The sequence below is a fragment of the Schistocerca nitens genome, chromosome 1 (assembly GCF_023898315.1).
Source record: "Schistocerca nitens isolate TAMUIC-IGC-003100 chromosome 1, iqSchNite1.1, whole genome shotgun sequence".
NCBI classification, from domain to species: domain Eukaryota; kingdom Metazoa; phylum Arthropoda; class Insecta; order Orthoptera; family Acrididae; genus Schistocerca; species Schistocerca nitens.
Genome location: NC_064614.1, coordinates 712,396,617 through 712,416,990, shown reverse-complemented (window position 1 = coordinate 712,416,990; position 20,374 = coordinate 712,396,617). Strand labels below are relative to the sequence as shown.

Genomic DNA, 20,374 nt, shown 5'->3' with positions numbered 1-20,374 from the left:
TGCAGGACCTCATGTGCAGCTGACGCAGAGCCTGTTAGGAACACAAAAAAAAATGAACAGGCAGCTTAGGATATTGCTCCCCACCCCATTGCATTGGGCTGATGGGGAGCATGATGGGAGACCACAGATCGCTTCCCGTGGCACTCTCCACTTTGCCTCCAGGCATGGATCCGGTAGTCGGCATTTCCAAGGCACAAGCAGGATTCGTCACTAAAGATGATCGACTGCCAGCCTGCGAGGCCCCATGCCCATTGTTGCTGATGCCAGGCAAGTCATGCACTAAGCTGCAAGGGTGTGAGTGGGAAGTGTGATAACAGTTAGCATGCAGTGAGTGCTGCATCATGCTTCGGCCTGCCAATGGTACTAACACTTACTACTAACACTTCTGAGGTGTTGCATAGAAGACAAGACAGCCTACTGAATGTCCCCTGTTGTTGCTGTTGGATGTGTTTGTGCGTGATGGTTACATTGTCAGTCCTCCCTCCTTGTGGTGCAAGTTGTGCATGCATGCCTACATGTATCCAATGCTGCCAACAACTGGCTGTCCCCCCAGGGGGTCCACAACTCTTTTGTGGATACGTGCGTAGTGAGCACGGGACCCCGAGCTAATGTGGCCCTCCTTCCTTTCAGGGCTGCATACCTTACTTTTCCGCATCCTTCCCTATCCCCCATCTTCGCCCCCCCTCCCTTCACCACTGTCTCTTTCCTTCCCTTTCTCCCCCTCTGGGAGTATGGTTTGTGCCTATGTCCGGAGATGGACGCTCGTAAATGTAACGCATTCTTCGCCTTCTCTGCTTGTCTGTCTTCATCCTTCCTTTGTCCTTCTCTTTTCCTTACCTCTTCTCTTTACCCTTTTCTCCGCTGCGGCATTTGAGACCTCTCTTCTTTCCTGTCCCTTTCTTTGTTTTTCCCTTTCTCTTTCTTCTTCCCTGTGCGTGTCTGAAGGCCGACCCACGCATTTTTGTGCGTAGCCGGTGACGGGGTAACTCGTAATTCCCCGCCCCGGGTAGACAGGTAGGACACGTACGTACCCCCTGGTAACGGCCAGGCCCAGGGAGGGGTGATTACCCGAGCTGATACCTTCCGAAAGTGCCGATTGGTCCCTCCCTCCGTCCATTTGTCGGGAGGTGTGAGCTGAGGTGTGAACAATCACCTAAGGCGGGAGTGCCCTCAGAGAGGGCCCCCACAAGGGAGGAGCGCGCCATCGGAGACGCCGGTAATCATGGGGGATTCTTCCGCAATGGTTTCCTCACCTTCCACTATGTCTGCTCACAAGCGTAAGTTCACTGAGTCTCAGCCATAGACAGTTCTTCCATCGTTGCCACAGTTCCTTGTTGTTTCTCGGTCTGATGAAGGTCACGACTTCTCCACAGTCAACCCTTTCATTATTCAGAAAGGTGCCGATGCAATTGCAGGTCCTGTAAAGTCTTGTTCCAGATTACGGAATGGCACCTTGTTGTTAGAAACAGTCAGTGCCCTCCAGGCACAAAAATTGCTGCGTACTTCACTGCTCCACACCTTCCCTGTCCAGGTTGAAGCGCACCGCACTTTAAATTCCTCGCGTGGAGTCGTTTATACACGCTCCCTCGATGGATTGTCTGATGAAGAAATTCAGCACTACCTATCTGACCAGGGCGTAACGGCTGTTCATAGAGTTATGAAAAGGGTTGACACGAACATCATTCCAACCCGCACTGTCTTCTTGACATTTGACAAAGTTCAACTCCCATCGAAAATCAAAGCAGGCTATGAGATAATTTACATTCACCCTTACGTCCCAAACCCTACGTGTTGCTATCGGTGTCAGTGGTTCAATCACACCAGCCAGTCCTGTTCCAATCCGGCCAAATGTGTTACGTGTGGCAAGGATGCCCATGAGGGTGCTTGTCCACCTCCGTCCCCTCACTGCATCAACTGTATGGGTGACCACGCTGCTTCCTCTCGAGATTGCCCCATTTTTAAAGACGTAAAGCTCATCCAGGAAATCAGAGTGAAGGAAAAGGTGTCAACCTTTGCTGCTCGAAAGTTATTCACCAGTCGAAAGCCCACTGTGCCTCACACAGGTAAATGCAGCACTGTCCTTGCCTCTCCTCGGCCAACAAAGGAGGCGGCCACACAGACTTGTGATCTCACCTTTAGTGCCACAGTCGTCAGATCAGCCAGCGCAAAGGTCGCCCGTTCAACCTCCCCACTTTCACCTGCTCACTCTAAGGCTCTCTCTTCATCGGGTTCTGCTAAATCTCGAGCCCAAAAGTCAGACACCCGGACTTCCAAAAAAGAGCACACTCGTGAAGATTTTTTATGTACCCCAACTTCGCAACCATCGGTTCCTCCTCCATCTAAATATCATATTTCCAAGAAGGCTACTAAGAAACCCAGTTCATCTCCTTCTCCGCCAAGGCGTGTCCCATCTACAGCACCACCTGGCGGAAATCGCCCTCGGCCGTCTTCTGTGTTGCCGAGGCGCACTGCTGGCAGCCGATCAACCGGCCGATCGCTGGTGACAGGAGCTGCTCCTGAACAACCTATGGATCAGGATCTTCTGCCTTCGGCTGAACGCCATTCCATGTTGTCGGTCGCAAACTCTGAGCAGTCGATGAGTTGACAGCAACCTTGGTCACATTCCTCCATTTTCTGTTCACCCTATGTCCATTATCCACTGGAATATCCGCGGCATTCGAGCCAATCGGGATGAATTGTCGATCCTCTTACGATCCTACTCGCCGGTCATCTTCTGTCTTCAGGAAACAAAGCTGCGTCCCCATGACCGCTTTGTTCTCCCCCATTTTCAGTCCATCCGATTTTATCTCCCCTCTGTTGAAGGCACTCCAGCCTATGGAGGACTCATGATTCTTCTCCGTGATACTCTCCATTATCACCCAGTCCCCTTAAACACTTCCTTCCAAGCTGTCGCTGTCCGTCTTTCCCTTTCTGGATATACCTTTTCTCTTTGTACTGTATACATTCCATCGTCCACACCAATGGCACGAGCTGATCTCCTTCATCTTCTTGGTCAGCTTCCACCCCCCTATTTGCTGGTTGGGGACTTCAATGCACACCATCCGCTTTGGGGATCTCCACATCCTTGTCCACGTGGCTCACTATTGCTAGACGTCTTCCACCAAGCGGATCTAGTTTGCCTCAACACTGGGGTCCCTACATTTTTGTCTGCCTCCATGACAAATTTCTCTCACTTGGACCTTTCGGTCGGTACTGTTCCGCTAGCTCGGCGCTTCGAATGGTTCACCCTTGACGATACACACTCGAGTGACCACTTTCCATGTGTCCTTAGACTGCAGCCTCAACTGCCATATATGCGCCCGCGACGCTGGAAGTTTGCCCAAGCCGATTGGACACTTTTTTCGTCTCTAGCGACATTTGATGACCGTCACTTTCCCAGCGTCGACGATGAGGTCACACATATTACCGATGTTATTCTTACAGCTGCGGAACGTTCAATACCACGCACCTCCGAATTGCCCCGGCGCCCCCCGGTTCCTTGGTGGAACGAGGCGTGCTGTGACGCAATACGTGAGCGGCGACGTGCTCTTCGCGTTTTCCGCCACCATCCTACTTTGGCCAACTGTATCCGCTATAAGCAGTTCCGTGCGCGATGCCGTCGCGTCATCCGCGATAGCAAGAAGGCAAGCTGGAAATTCTTTATTAGCTCATTTAACACCTTCACTCCCTCCTCGGAAGTTTGGAGTCGGCTTCGACGGTTATCAGGCGCGCCTAGTTTCTCCCCAGTCTCTGGGCTCACTGTCGTGCATGATACATTAGTGGACCCCATCGCAATTTCTAACTCATTGGGTCAACACTTTGCTGAGATTTCAAGCTCTTCAAATTACCCGCCAGCGTTTCTCCCGAAGCAATGTGCAGCGGAAGTGCGACCTCTTGCTTTATCCTCTCAAAATCGCGAAAGCTACAATACTGTTTTCTCCATGCGGGAACTCCAACATGCACTCTCTTCTTCGCGCTCCTCCGCCCCAGGACCGGATGGTATCCACGTCCAAATGTTGCTGCATTTACCAACCCATAGTCTGCGTTACCTCCTTCGTCTTTATAATCGAATTTGGACCGACAGTACTTTCCCCAGACGATGGCGGGAAGCTATCGTTGTTCCTGTTCCGAAACCTGGAAAGGACAAACATCTCCCCTCTAGCTATCGCCCCATTTCTCTCACGAGTAATGTATGTAAGGTTTTGGAGCGTATGGTGAATTGCCGTTCAGCTTGGTGGCTGGAGTCCCAAAGTCTTTTAACACCTGCCCAATGCGGATTCCGAAAGCATCGTTCTGCAGTTGACCATCTTGTTGCTCTCTCCACTTATATCATGAACAATTTTCTCCGGAAACGCCAAACAACAGCAATATCTTTTGATCTGGAGAGAGCATACGATACCTGTTGGAGGACAGGCATCCTCCGCACACTGTTCTCTTGGGGCTTTCGAGGTCGGCTGCCCCTTTTTCTTCGCGAATTTATGGCAGAGCGCACATTTAGAGTGCGGGTGCACACTACTCTCTCCTGTACTTTCTCCCAAGAAAACGGGGTGCCCCAGGGCTCCGTGCTGAGTGTTGTACTGTTTGCCATTGCCATAAATCCAATTATGGATTGCCTCCTTCCTGATGTCTCAGGCTCCCTCTTTGTGGACGATTTTGCGATCTACTACAGCTCTCAACGGACCAGCCTTCTTGAACGACATCTTCAAGGATGTCTCGATCGCCTCCACTCTTGGAGCATCGAAACCAGCTTCCGTTTTTCTCCCAGTAAGACCGTTTGTGTTAATTTTTGGCGACGTAAGGAGTTTCTTCCACCCTCCTTACATCTAGGACCTGTCAACCTTCCGTTTTCGGACGTCGCTAAATTCTTGGGTCTTATGTTTGACAGAAAACTGTGCTGGTCCTCCCACGTTTCCTATCTTTCGGCTCGCTGTCTGCGATCCCTCAACACCCTCCGTGTCCTGAATGGTACCTCCTGGGGAGCGGACCGAGTTGTCCTTCTCCGCCTCTATCGCGCCTTAGTGCACTCGAAATTGGACTATGGAAGCATAGTTTACTCCTCTGCTCGGCCGTCTATTCTTCGGCGTCTCGACTCTATCCACCACCGTGGATTACGTTTAGTGTCTGGAGCTTTTTACACCAGCCCTGTGGAAAGCCTTTATGCCGAGACTGCTGAACCTCCGCTGTCCAATCGGCGAGCAGTCCTTCTGAGTCATTATGCTAGCCATCTGTCTTCCATGCCTGCTAATCCAGCCCATGACATTTTTTTCGACGCCTCCTTTGATGTAGGGTATGCAGGCCGTCCCTCCTCCCTACTACCACCGGGAGTCCGCTTCCGTCAACTGCTCCATTCTCTTTCCTTCCGCTTTCCTAAAACGTTCTTGACAACTTAGGGTACAGCACCGCCTTGGCTCCGTCCCCGGATCTGCCTGCTTCGTGACCTTTGTCAGTTTCCCAAGGATAGTACCCCTTCACTTGTTTATCGTCGGGCATTTTCTGCTCTATGTGCACAAATGACGGAAGCCACATTTATTTACACTGATGGCTCAAAAACATCGTTTGGTGTAGGGAGTGCCTATATTGTTGGCGACACCCCAAATCGATTTCGGCTTCCCGACCTGCGGAGCTTTACGCTGTTCTCCAGGCTGTCCACTACATCCGCCGCCACCAGCGGATACAGTATGTTATCTGCTCAGATTCTCTCAGCTCTCTCCTAAGTCTCCAAGCTCTTTACCCAGTCCACCCTCTGGTTCACCGGATTCAGGACTGTCTGTGCTTGCTCCACCTGGGGGGTGTCTCGGTGGCATTCCTCTGGCTCCCGGGACACGTTGGTATATGTGGAAATGAGGCGGCCGATATAGCGGCCAAGGCTGCAGTCTCTCTTCTTCGGCCAGCTATTCAATCGATTCCCTTCGCCGATCTACGGAGCGTTTTATGTCATCGTGTTGTTCTTTTATGGCACGCACATTGGTCGACACTTCCCCATAATAAATTGCGGGACGTGAAAGCTCTTCCTTGTGCTTGGACCTCTTCCTCCCGAACACGTCGTCGGGAGGAGGTAATTTTAACTCGACTCCGGATAGGGCACTGTCTTTTTAGCCATAGACATCTTTTAAGCGGCGATCCTCCCCCACTCTGTCCCCACTGCTCTCAGCTGTGGACGGTAAGACACCTTTTAATTGAGTGCCCCTATTTTACTCCATTACGCACCCGTCTACAGCTGTCGCCTGATATATCGTCAATTTTAGCAGATGACACGCGCTCGGCCGATCGCGTTCTCGACTTGATTAGTGCCAGTGAAATGACGTCAGTTATTTGACGCTTTTTTTGGGGACAACCAACCCCTTTCTGTAGTGGATTTTTAAGCCTTCCTTCTGCTTTTAGTTTCTCCAATTTTTTGAGTTTCGTTCCCATTGCTGCTGGTTTACATTTTCGGTTTTTTACTGTTTCCGAAGTCACGGACCGGGCGCTAATGACCACAGTAGTTTTGCGCCCTAAAAAAAAAAAAAAAAAAAAAAAACACTGGCTGTGTTGGTGACTATATGATGGGTGCAGTGTGCAATACAACAATAGGACCATCCAGCCTCCTGCATCCCCACAGTAAGTCCTCTTTCTTAACTTCTTGTAAAAGCCCCATTTGTGCTCCCTGAGTACATGGCTGACTGTACAAACGTAATCATGAGCATAGCAGATGGTGTGAAAATACACATCCAATTTGCAGTGGTGCAGTTGGGTCCTTCCAGGTGTAGCTCTTTATGAAAATTAGTGTAAAAGTTCGAAACCTGAACATGCAAGATTTTTTCATTTTGTTCAACAAACACAAGGAAATGAAACAGTGTTTCATAAAGTGAGCAATTACCATGGAATATGCAGTAAGAAAGCTGAAGAGTTTATAAGAACACAATATAATGTCTTAACAGAATGCTGCTGGTAAATTATTTCATTCAGTTGACACTGAGCAAAATGCAAATTCAAATGTTTACTTGTCTGTCTGCTGAAATGCCTTGTGGTACACTGAGATTTTCTAACAGTCTCATAGTGAGGATGTTCTTTCACAGTCAAGCACATATTTACTGAACCTGCTTAAAGAGGATAATTCTGTGAACAGGAAAACAGAAATATCCAGGTGTGCTGACCATGAGAATTTTGAAATCACAAGTAACCCAGCAGCTACAATTTGTAAAAGGAATGACCAGAAAAATGATACACTGCTATAGTGACCGAGAGCTTCCCATAGTAATGAATTCATTATTGTGCTGATTTCTTCTTGTGTGAGGAGGTTATATACTAGATGGCTATTAATGTAGCAAATACCTCAACTGAACATGTGCTAATGGAGGATTATTTGATGCTTATTCAACATTAAATGAAGCGTGGGAAGTGTGAACCAGTTCCATCATCACTGCGGAGGACAGCTGGCTTCATCATTACGATCCAGAAAGTAAACCTGCAGATTTAATCTGTAAATTGGTTAGTTTATAATCATCAAAGAAGCCCAAAGTTGTCATTCTTAGACTGCTACATATTGGTTCATCGACACGAAATCCTCTAGTACATGATTATTACTGCAATCTGTTGTTACCAGTTTTAAAGGTACATTACAAAATCGCTCGGACCTCCAGCCATAATCTCGTTGCTTCTTTACAATGCTCTACCGTGACATCGCTAACAGTGTTACCTTGTTGGACTTTACCAGGCTGGGATGGAATCCGAGTTTGATTTTACAAAGTTCGCTCAATGGTCTTGCCCCCTTACCTAGCTGGCTTTTATCACAAATCTTTTGCACAGCACAAAATCCCAAGCGGCCAGAGAAAGGTGCAGGTAACTCCAGTATACAGGAAGGGTAAAGGAACGGACCTGCAAAATTACAGACCAATATATCTAACTACTGTTTGTTGCAGAATCCTTGAACATACTCTCAGTTCGAATATAATGAACTTTCATGAGACTGAGAAGCTTACGTCCACGAATCAGCATGGTTTTAGAAGGCATCACTGGTGCATAACTCAGCCAACCCTTCTCTCATGTGATATACTGAGAACTATGGATGAACGGCAACAGGCGTATTCAATATTTCTAGATTTCCGGAAAGCAGTTGACACAGTGCCCCATTGCAGGCTGTCAATGAAGGTATGAGCATATGGAATAAGTTCAGATATGTAAGTGGCTCGAAGACTTCCGAAGTTATAGAATCTAGTGCGTTATCCTCAACAGCGAGTGTTCATTGGAGACTAGGGTATTGCCAGAAGTGACCCAGGGGAGTGCAGTAGGACTGCTGCTATTCTCTGTATACATAAATGATTTGGTGGACAGAGTGGGCAGCAATCTGCAATTGTTTGCTGATGATGCCATGGTGTACGGTAAGGTGTCGAAGTTGAGTGAGTGCAGGAAGATACAAGATGCATTACATAAAATTTCCAGTTGGTGTTATGGATGGCAGGTAGCCCTAAATGTGGAAAAATTTAAGTTAACGTGGATAATAGGAAGAACAAACCTGTAACATTTGGATACAGTATTACTAGTGACCTGCTTGACACAATCAAGTCGTTTAAATATCTGGGCGTAACATTGCGAAGCAATACGAGATGAAAAGGGTGGGAGAGAATTGTGGTAGGGATGGTCGACTTTGGTGTATTGGGAGAATTTTAGGAAAGAGTGGTTCACCTGTATAGGAGACCACATATCGGGCACCGGTGCAACCTACTGTTGAGTACTGCTTGAGTGCTTGGAATCTGTACCAGGTCAGATTGAAGGAAGGTACCAAAGCAATTCAGAGGTGGGCTGCTAGATTTGTTACCGGTAGTTATGAACAACACGGAAGTGTTACAGAGACGCTTCGGAAACTTAAATGGGAATTCCTGGAGGGAAGGCACCATTCTTTTCGAGAAACACTGTTGAGAAAATTTAGAGAACTGGCATTTGAAGATGACTGCTGCCAACATACATTGCATGTAAGATGCGAGAAATTAGGGCTCATTCGGAGGCATATAGGCAGTTGTTTTTATCTCATACTATTTGCGAGTGGAACAGGAAAGGAAATGAGTAGTAGTGATACAGGGTACCCTCAGCCATGCACCGTATGGTGGCTTGTGGAATATTGGTGTGGATGCAGATTAGATTATAGAATCCAGTCTTTGGTGTCATTTCATTTTATTTGAAGAAATAACTGTTTTTGAGTTACAGTCACCATCAAAACCATAAGAACAAAGTAAAGGTATTTTAGAATCTGTGAAACCTGATCATGCATCTGTTATATAAAAGTAGAAAAACATGTAAACTTATCACCATATAAGGCAGTATATGGCCATCATATAGATTCGTTAACAATATTCTTGATACTTAAATAATGGTGAAATTTTGGCACTTGTAGAAGGCGGGTACCCAGTCATCTCTATACTATCCGGCTATTAAGCTCCAACTGTCTGAACATACCAGCCAAAGATGCTCGTATTTCGTTTCTCGCCTAGTTATAACACGGCTGCCATGAAATTTTATGAGAAATTGAAATGAGAATACTGTCCAGTCTGCTTCCACATCAGTGTTATACAACACACATTGATATAAAGTTGAAAACCAGAAACAAGTAAAGAATTCTTTATAACATACAGATTGGTGGAAAATGTTTTACTTAATTACTGCATAGTAGACTACGCAGATGACAAGAATCTGCAGGCAACCAAGGTTCCATGCTCTGAGATCAGAGGTCCGTAATTGGGTAGTACAGAGGTCACTTGTGGTGAAAGATTATATCATGGCATTTGATGGGTGATGTGAATTAACAAAAACATTATACATCGACAAAAATGTTATACATTATGACTACCTGCTTAATAGCTATTTTGTCCGTCTTTGGAAGTAAATACATAACTGATTCCGCATATGAGGGATCTGACAGTTTATTGTTAGGTTGGCGGAGGTATGTGGCATTAGATGACATACACACAGGTATGTAATTCACATAAATAAGGGTGACTGGTTTCTGTACCTGGTGATTGCACCCAGCAGCGAGACAGATGAGTTCGACAGCATTAACGTCAGGCGACTTTTGTCGCTAAGGCATCAAAGTGAGTTCACTATAATGCTACTCAAACCATTGTAGCATGATTCTGGCTCCAAGACATGGACAGTTATACTGCTGAAAGATGACATTGCTGTTGGGGAAGACATCAAGCGTGAAGGGATGCAGCTGTCAGTGTGCCTTCAATTACTACAACAGACCCCATGCAGGTGCAGGAGAATGTCTCCCATAGCATAATACCGCTCCCACCAACCTGTGTACATGATGTGCTGCATGTTTCAAGCTGCCTTTCACCTCAGTGTCAGCGTTTGTGGAGATGACCATGGACGTAAGGTAGCAAAAATGGGATTCACACAAAAGCAGACACATTTTCATCAATCAACGGTCGAATTCTGATGGCCCCTTGCCCATTGCAATTACAATTGATGATGTTGTTGGGTCAATACATGAACACGTAGGGGTGGACTGCTGTGGTGCTCCATGTTCAACGAGATATGATGCATCATGTGCTCCGAAACGCTTGTGCATGCACCGGTATTGTGTCTGTCAGCAGAGATGCTGAAGATCGCCATATATCCTACGTTACAGAGCAGACAAGCCTCCGAACCCCACAGTCTGTCAAGAGTTGTGGATGTCCAACCACTTAATGCCTAGTTGTAGTTTTACTGTCCCTGTTTCTGTAGATGCTCATGACAGTAGCATGTAAACATTCAACCAGCTTCTCCATTTTCAAGGTACTCATTCACGGATTCTGCATAATATTAATCTGCACTTTGCCAAAGTCACTTATCTCAACAGATTTTCCCATTTGTAGCCCATGTCTTCACTAGGGTGATCCCTGTGCATGTCTGCTCTGCTTACGTACTTTTGTTGCCGCGTCGTGCCTGCAGTGCCATCAGGCAGCATCCAACATTGCGGCAGATAGTGATCAAATTTTTTTGGCTGATCAGTGTATATTACTCTTCTTCACCTCCAAATATCTAATTATATTCTCTCTTTACTGGTAATTCGATGAACCAGACAATGACAGGTTCAGTTGATTAGGGTTAATAGCAGAAGCCAAACTGTAAGACTGAAATGATCACTTCCTACAAACTAGTTTTAGTGATGTTATGTATGCCGCAATAAAACATTAATCACTTTACACTGAAACTTCAAGACCATAGAAACGTGGCGCGAATAGTTACACTGAATCCATTACTTCTGAATGTGTTCTTATCATGCAACACGACCAACCAGGGATGACAGACTCGTTCCCTGCTGCCATTGCACTATGTGAGGAATACGCACAAAGTAAATTGGCAATCAGTTTCAAAAAAGTATTGTCATGGGCAAAAATTATTCTTAAATGCTGGACACAGCTAAACCAGTGATAGCTGCATCGATAAAACACACACAGTACAGTAAGGCTTAGCAACAAATTTTCGAAAAAGTCTGAAACTTAACAAATATCCTGACATGGGAAGCTGTAGGCTCCTCACACATCCCTGGACTTAGCAAAAGAAATTTTGCCTAAAAACGTAAAGCAATGTAAAGTTTCACTGTGAAATACGTCAAAAAAGAAAGGTGCCAGTAGGCGGTTTGTTCTTCATTTTACAAAAGTAAAACAGTCACGGACGAAACGCTGAAAACAATGGATAAAATTAAATTGCATAATTGCATAAATATTAAAGTTCAGTACACTAACAAAAGAAAAAAAGAAAATAGCAGGGGGCAGAAATAGCTTTGTTGCATACAGTTTACATAATTAAATACGCATTTGTACATAAACTCTGGCCAGAATATCCATATGTGAACATACATCGCACTATTTCCTTTGACTGCACTTGTGGGTACTCTGCTTTGTAAAGAACCTAACTGACACTTCATTTGTCACATGGAATGGAAGTCTTGGGTGTTGCCCAATCCATATGGATTTGTTGATGAACATGCTGACTTTAATATGGCGTGCAGTAGACAGACAAGCACACAGCATATTCAACACAATCATGATTCATAGCACTGCGCAACCAAAGGCATGCCAACTCCTGATATCACATGAACTGATATTGGATTGCTTCCATGAGTATGTCCTCACATAGGCTGACGTAACAGTGATGTGGCATTGTGTACTAGTACTTCACAAAGAAAAACAGGTGTAAGTACTATGCCATAAACAAAACTTGCACTGCCCACATGTTGAATTTGTAAATAGTCGTCAAATGCAATATAGTGTGCATAAAATTATCTTTTTAGTGCAGGAAACTATCATTGGGAGGTTCTTAAAGCCTGCTTAACACTCATGAAAACACTAAATGTATCAGTATATACCACAAATTTAAAGTCATTCTCATAAGTATTTCTTCTTTTGTGGTACAATATTGTTACGTATTTTCTACAGAATGTATTCCTGATGAATACTTCTCATAACTGATAATGGTTGAAGTAGAGAGGATGTAAAATGTAGACTGGTAATGGCAAGGAAAGCATTTCTGAAGAAGAGAAGTTTGTTAACATCGAGTATAGATTTAATAATTTTTTATCTAGAGGTTGGAGTAATGGCGTGTCTAAGAGCTGCTTCTTAATCTCTTCAAATTCTTTCTGGGATGAGTACTGCCAGGTCCAGACAGAATTCTTCTGTCATTATGGTTACGTGAAGTAGGATATATTTGAGGAAGTCCACCTGTGCATTTAAAAAAACTGATCCTTAGAGGAAGGATCCACGTAACACAGGCTGTGAAGCTGTCATTAAAAGTGAAGCACATCATGTAGGGCAGGACGTTCAGCAGCTGGGTGGTCTAGCTGTCTCTTGACCCCAGTTTGTCATTGGCCATTCATTTGGACAGACTAATAGGTAGTTGTCATAGAAAGCAGCAGTGATTGTAACTTAATTTGTAAATCATGTGGCTGCCGGACTAGAATAGGTGGTGGTGGTGGTGGTCGTCGTCGTCGTCGTCACGTCGTCGTCGCCGCCACGTCGTCGTCGTCGCCGCCACGTCGGCGTCGGCTGATTGGGACAGGTCTTGGGTGTAGGGCTATTACAGGGATATGAACTGTGGGGTTGGAAGTAGGGATGGAATAAGGATGGACAAAATAGTGTGCAGGTTCGATGGTAGCACATTATCACAGTGGGGAAGATGCGAGGGAAATATAGTGGGTAGGATCTTCCTCATTTCAGGGCACAATGAGAAGTAGTCTATTTCTGTTGGTGAAAGTGATTATCCCTTCAATCCTGGATGGTACCAAGTGATGAGAGGAGTGCTCCTTTGTGGCTGGACGGTGAACATCTGGGAGGCGATAGGTGACTCAAGGGATAAGGCACGCATATCTGTCAGTGTAAGAGGTCAGGAGGGTAATTTTGATCTGTGAAGTCCTCAGTGAGAACCTTGGTATATTTGGAGAAGCACTGCACCTCACTACAGATCCAATGACGACGGGTAGCTAGGCTAAGGCTACACCATATATAAGGGACCTCTTGGTATGGAATGGGTAGCAGCTGCCAAAGTGGAGTTATTGATGGGGTTAGTAGATCTGATATGGACAAAGCTACTGGTATAGCCATCTTTGAGATGGAGGTCAGCATCATTGAAAGTGGCTTGTTGGGTTGTGGGGGACCAGGTGAAACAAATGAAGCAGAAGGTGTTGAGTGTCTGGAGGAAGGTGGATAGGTTGTCTTCAGCCTTTGTGCAGGGCATGACAACTAAATAGCTGTCTGTTGCTGCATTCCACAGGTTGGAACTCTCCATCACACGTATCATACATTAATTAAGCACCCCTGGCCTAGGCCTTCACAAGAGTCTCCTCTCCAACAGCCTGCACTTCTCTACTCCCACTACAACACTACACAGCCTCATATTCCACTAATACACCAACTTCTCTTTTTGTGCCCCTTCTCTAATCTACTTCTTTAGCACTTGATTTACCCATCCTCCAAAATTCCCATCTGCACAACGTACGTGGAAGGTCCAACAAATGTCTTGCCTCCCTCCCCCTCTGCATCCCATCTTGCCCCCTCGTCTTACCCCCACCCCCGTCTCACACCCACCCCTGCATCTTGCCCCCCAGCCACCTTTCCCCCACTCCTACACCTTGCCCCCACCCCTCCGCCTTACCCCCCACCCCTCCGCCTTACCCCCCACCTCTCCGCCTTACCCCCCACTCCTGTCTTGCCCACCGTCTCTGCATGACCGAAAGAACAGACACCACACATACACCGAAGCGCCAAAGAAACTGGTATAGGCATGCGTATTCAAATACACAGGTATGTAAACAGGCAGAATACGGCACTGCAGTTGGCAACACCTATATAAGACAGCAAGTGCCTGGTGCAGTTGTTAGATTGTTTATGCTGCTAAAATGGCAGGTTATCAAGATTTAAGTGAGTTTGAAAGTGATGCTATTGTCAGCGCACGAGTGATGGGACACGTCATCTCCGAGGTAGCGATGAAGTAGGGACTCTCCTGTACAATCACTTCACAAGTGTATTTTGAATAACGGGAATCCAGAAAAACATCAAATCTCCGACGGAACCAACGACAACTGAAGAGAATTGTTCAATGTGACACAAGTGCAACCCTTCTGCATATTGCTGCAGATTTAAATGCTGGGCTATCATTAAGTGTCAGCATGCAAGCCGTTCAACGAAACATAATTGATATGGGCTTTTGGAGCTGAAGGCGCACTTGTGTACCCTTGACGACTGCATGACACTAAACTTTACATCTCGCCTGCGCCTGTCAACACCGACTTTGGAATGTTGATGACTGGAAACATGTTGCGTGACTAAACGAGTCTCACTTCATATTGTATCGAGAGGATGGACGTTTATGGGTACGGAGACAACTGCGTGAATCCATGGACCCTGCATGTAAGCAGGGGACTGTTCAGGCTGGTGGAGACTCTGTAATGCTGTGGGGCGTGTGCAGTAGGTGTGATAAGGGGCCCCTGATAGATCTAGATATGATCTGACAGGTGACATGTACATAAGCTTCCTGTCTGATCACCTGCATCCCTTTATGTCCATTGTGCATTCTGATGGACTTGGGCAATTCCACCAGGACAATATGACACCCCACATGTCCAGAATTACTACTGAGTGGTTCCAGAAACACTTCTGAGTTTAAACACTTCTACTTGAGCATATCTGGGATGCTTTGCAACATGCTGTTCAGAATAGATCTCCACCCCCTTGTACTCTTACCAATTTATGAACAGCCCTGCAGAATTCATGGTGTCAGTTCCCTCCAGCACTACCTCAGGCATGAGTCGAGTCCATGCTGCGTCATGTTGTGGTGCTTCTGCATGCTTGCGGGTCCCTACACGATATTAAGCAGATGTACCAGTTTCTTTGGCTCTTCAGTGTATAATTAAGGGATGATCGCCAATGATCTCTTATGTGCAGATGCACAAAAAAGCTTGAACTCTTCTGGGAATCAACAAGATGCTGAGTGTAACGAGGCTGACAAGCAGGTGCGGTACATCAGTAGTGTGTTGTATAAGTTGATGATTTGAGTCTGACAGGATGCATACTGGAATAGTCCATGCAGATGTGGTTACACCTGCGTCTGGGTGGCATAGTGGTCAGTGCATCGACCTCGTAGGCAGGAGACCCAGATTCGAATCCCATTTGCATACAAATTTTCAACTTGCACCTTTGATATAATTCAATGCCCACTGGCAGCTAATGTCTTTAATTCCTTTGTGTCATTGCAATTATGGTATGGTTAGCATTTTGCATTTTGTGTCCCTCTTGACAATCGAGGGCTCAGAGAGACGTTAATTCCATTGTTTGTATATATATTATTCACTTTCTTTCTCTGTTTGGAATGATTTTTGTGAGGTAATTTTAAAAATTTGTACTGTGTCTCTACTTTTGTGTGCCAACCAGATGTCCTCTGATTGTTTGTTTGGTAGGTGGTAAGTACACACTCCTTTTCTGTGAGAAATATTGTAGGTCCTGTTTCTGTCATTTTCATTATGTGATATAATACAAATGTTCTTTTGTAATAAATACAGATGTAAATACTACTCATGATGGGATAAGTATCTGGTAGTTTGATTTTTAATGTTTAATCCAATTGCCAACAAGCTGTTTTAACTTAGGAAATTATAGTGGCAAGGAAGGTGTTACTCATTAGTTTCTAGCACTGATAAGGTGCCGAACAGTGGAACAGCTGTAATCTTTCGAAACTGTTTAGCGACGTGGTTGTGCAAAATTTTTAATCAGTTATAAAATGGAAAAAGATTACGTTTCTAATTTCATCTCTTATGTTTCAGGGAAAACAGGCTGTTGATTATACATGGACTTATTGATGAAAATGTCCATTTCTTCCACACAAGCCAGCTAATAAGTGCCATGATCAAAGCTGGAAAACCATATCAGCTGCAAGTAAGCTATTATTTTGTACAGAAACGATTGTTTGGCTGTAATTTTTTGGGTAGGGCAGTATTATTATTACAATTACTATTTTCACACCTGTGTCAGTGTCATTATGCTCCTTTGTCAGTGTCATTATGCTAAAAGTTTTAGATAAGGAGGAATTTCACATGCACACTTTTGATATCAGCAACTAGTTAACAAGGTTAGGGTACTTATCACAGAGTCTCAAAGTTGCAAAAATAGCACAAATTGTAAAAGTTACACACAGATGTTTTTGCTGTTAAATGTTTTTAAAGGTATGGTCTCAAATAATTTGATGTTTAATTTTCCTCTTTGCTTGTTTTATTGTTCGAAAAAACATAACCGCACACTGTGAGCCTTCCACCTAATCCTTGTGAGAGTCTTCCGCCTAATCCTTGTCATTGATTCATCCATTTAATTGCTACAAGTTAAGTATAACTGGGATGTTTTTCATTGATCTATACTGTAGAAATTGATTTTCAGTGCATTTATTTGAAACTGTTCTGCTCAAATATTACTAATAGATTATATTATTTTAAAATGCAATCTCTCTCTATGGTGAACAGAAATCTAACCTTTTCATAATATTTTCATCATTCCATCCTGGATTTTCCATTGTTGGATTTTAAAATGTCAAATTTTCTTAAGTATGGTGGATATTACAAGGTCAGCCCAAGTGTCCCCTTATTATCTCTTGTAACCATGAAAAAAGTTTCAGAATTATAACATAAAACTTGCCATTACTTGTATTTGGCATATTTCAAAGGAGTGCAATGAGTTGTAGTTAGCCCCAGTTTCAAATATTCTTGCAAACCAATCCATGAGGGTGGTTTGAAAAGTTCTTGGAATCACAATGAGAGGTCGGCACTAGCGCAACGAGTTGTTCACATGATATTCATTGGACTGTTGCCTGTAAATAAATGCCACATCAGTGCTCTTTGAAGAGAGCTGTGTCAGTGACATGGCTCTGTTGTTGTTCCCATGTAATGATTCGCAAATATGGAAAAAAATCGAGATTTGAGCAGTGATTAAGCACTTTGTAAAGAAAGGTATGAAAGCAAAGGACATTCGTGCAAATTTCCAGAATACACTGGGAGCCTCTGCTCTTTCATATTCAACTGTTGCCAAGTGGACAAATGAATTTAAATTTGGTGGGGAGAGCTTAGATGATAACCTGTGCAGCGGTCGGCCAAGATGTGTCACTACTAAAGAATTCATTGCAAAAGTGCACAAAATGGTTATGGAGGATCGTCAATTGCAAGTGAGTGAAATTTCTCACATTTGCCAGATATTATCTGAAAGGGTATATCACTTTTTAACTGAAGAATCAGAAATGAGAATGTTATCTGCAAGATAGGTGCCGCCACTCTTGATGCTGGATAAAAAATGCATGAGAATGGACACACCGCAACCATGTTTGGTCCATTTTAGGAGAAATGAATAAGATTTTTCATGCTGGTTTGTGGCCACAGATGAAACTTAGGTGCACTACTCTACTCCAGAGACAAAACAACAGTTAACGCTTGAAAACATGCCGATTCTCCGTCACCAAAGAAAGCAAAGACAATTCCTTTGGTGGGAAAGGTCATGGCATCAGTGTTCCGGGATGTGAAGGGGATTCTTGTTGTAGATTATCTCCCCACTGGGCAAACAATTACTGGAGAGTACTATGCTAACCTCCTGGATAAATTGCAACAAAATATATACAAAAAAAAGGGCAGGTTAAGCAAGGAAGAAAGTCATTTTCCATCAAGACAATGCACGCCCGCACACGTGCCGTTGTCATGGCAAAATTATACAAACTAAGGTATGAATTGTTGCCACACCCGCCTTATTCACCTGATGCGGCTCCTTCAGACTTCCACCTCTTCCCAAAACTGAAAATTTTTCTTGGTGGGCGAAGATTCACTTGAAATGAAGAATTGATAGCCTGAGTTGACAACTATTTTGCAGGCCTGGAGGAAACTCATTTTTGAAATGGGATCAAGGCACTGGAACGTCATTGGACGAATTGTATTAATACATTGAAAAATAAAAAAGTTTCAGTGATGTAACTAATTTTTTCTATTCTGTTCCAAGAACTTTTCAAACCAGCCTCAATTGTGTGTGTGTGTGTGTGTGTGTGTGTGTGTGAGAGAGAGAGAGAGAGAGAGAGAGAGAGAGAGAGAGAGAGAGAGAATGCTTGGTGCTCAAAAGCTTCCAGATATCTGTGAAAGACATCTTCTAAACACATTGTAACTGACATATCACTGATGTAGAGATACCGTACATAAAATGTGACTGATGCGGGGTTATACAATTGAATTCTGCTTTGGCTAATAAACATTTTAAGTGCATCTCATGTTGCTTACAAGGTGTTAATTACCTGTATTTTGCTATGCTATCTGTAATTGTGTTCTCACTTTACATTATTTTGTCCTATTGTTCCAGGTTTACCCAAATGAAAGACATAGTTTGAGAGATTTAGATGCCAGCAAACACTATGAAACAATGCTCCTTTCATTCCTGGAAAACTATCTGTAGTACTGTTGTGCAAGATAACTTACTATTCTACAAACCAATATGGTTTGGTTTGGCCTATAAGAGCTTAATTGAGATTGCATCTGCTCGACTGTGGAAATGGCAAGAGGGCCTTTTTTGATTAATGGCTGAACATTTTGCACATGACAGCAGAAATTTGCTTCACGGTGTTCAAGATGTGTTCATGTAAGGTGTTGTACATGTGTGTGTATGTGTGTAAATTTCATGAGGTATTGTTCATATGGACTGTTGCACAGTTCTGAGGTTCTGTGATCCCCACCCTCCCTCACTCTTACTTTTTTCTAATGCAGTCTACAGTCTGTAGAACTCGTGACTTTTTTGAAACAAATAGTGTAGAGGTATGATAACATGCCAGGGATCTCCTATTTATTGTTTTAAATTTGTATTTAATTTTCATGAGTTGAGTTTGGACCTTAACTTTTCTGCTGTGAAATGGACTGTTGATTATGTAATTTTGCTGTGGCCATTTGAGGGGCTGTTAAACTATTTAGTTTGTAAGTAAATGCATCAGTATCATCAGATTAGATCTTTTTTCTGTTAATTCATTGTTTTTGATCTGGTGATATGCTGTTTTAACAGACTATTATTTGAAGATACTTGTTGAGCATTTTAAATCTGTATTATTTTTGACAATGAATGATCCATAATTGAATTACACACAGTATTTGTATATTTTGAGAATTTTAATGAAGTGTAAGCCAGATCAGCATTATTCATACTGTCCTAAAGAGTCATAATAAATGTATTTCTTGTGTAAAATACATTTTACAGTATTAACATACAAAATAACTGCCAATATTCTTATGTAAATTAGTATATTGCATTATTGTTTCTTATATTATCTCTAGTGGTTAAAATAGCAATACAACCTGCAGCAAGAATATTCTTATTCTTAGAAGGAAGCTTGACTGTTGGTAATGCCTTCTGGAGCCAGAACATTGCTAGAATAGTAGAAGTAAAGTGGAAGAAACATGCAATATAGCCCAGTCAGATGGAACCAAGAGAATATTTGCATCCAATTTCCATTTTGTAACTCAATTCGTACATAAATATCACAGTTAATGAGATGTACAGAAGCTCTTAAAACTTTCATTATGGCACTGTATTTTCTGTGTCAAACTTGTGATATATGAAGTGGCAAAGAACGGAAATTGTGTAATTTTGTCATGAAGCAGAGGAATAAAATGAATTATTGTTATAGCTCAAGTTTTATTTCATTTCTGTGTGTTGTTTTAATGTTTTTCAGTGAAGTATTATAAGAAATGGGTCCCACTACCATAGCAATAAATAGTTGAAGTTGGTGTTATTTATAACTTTGCTGCATGTGCTACCTGACTTCATTGTTGTGGTAAGAAGTTGTTACAAAATATATGTATATGTGAACTTATGTTTTAAATGCTGGAACATCTTCTTTGACAATTTATAGTGTGTGAACAAAT

At 43.6% G+C, this 20,374-nt stretch overlaps 1 protein-coding gene across 3 annotated transcripts in view; it reads left to right on the top strand.

Moving 5' to 3' along the window:
* LOC126259870 (dipeptidyl peptidase 9) overlaps positions 1-20,141 on the top strand; it is a 203,654-nt gene extending 183,513 nt beyond the window's left edge. For all 3 annotated transcript variants that reach the window (XM_049956949.1, XM_049956939.1, XM_049956932.1), the window contains 2 exons: positions 16,271-16,382; positions 18,825-20,141. In XM_049956949.1, the coding sequence (XP_049812906.1) occupies positions 16,271-16,382; positions 18,825-18,917 (205 nt within the window). In that variant the 3' untranslated portion in view covers positions 18,918-20,141. The remainder of the gene's footprint in view (positions 1-16,270; positions 16,383-18,824) is intronic.
* The last annotated feature ends 233 nt before the right edge of the window (positions 20,142-20,374 follow it).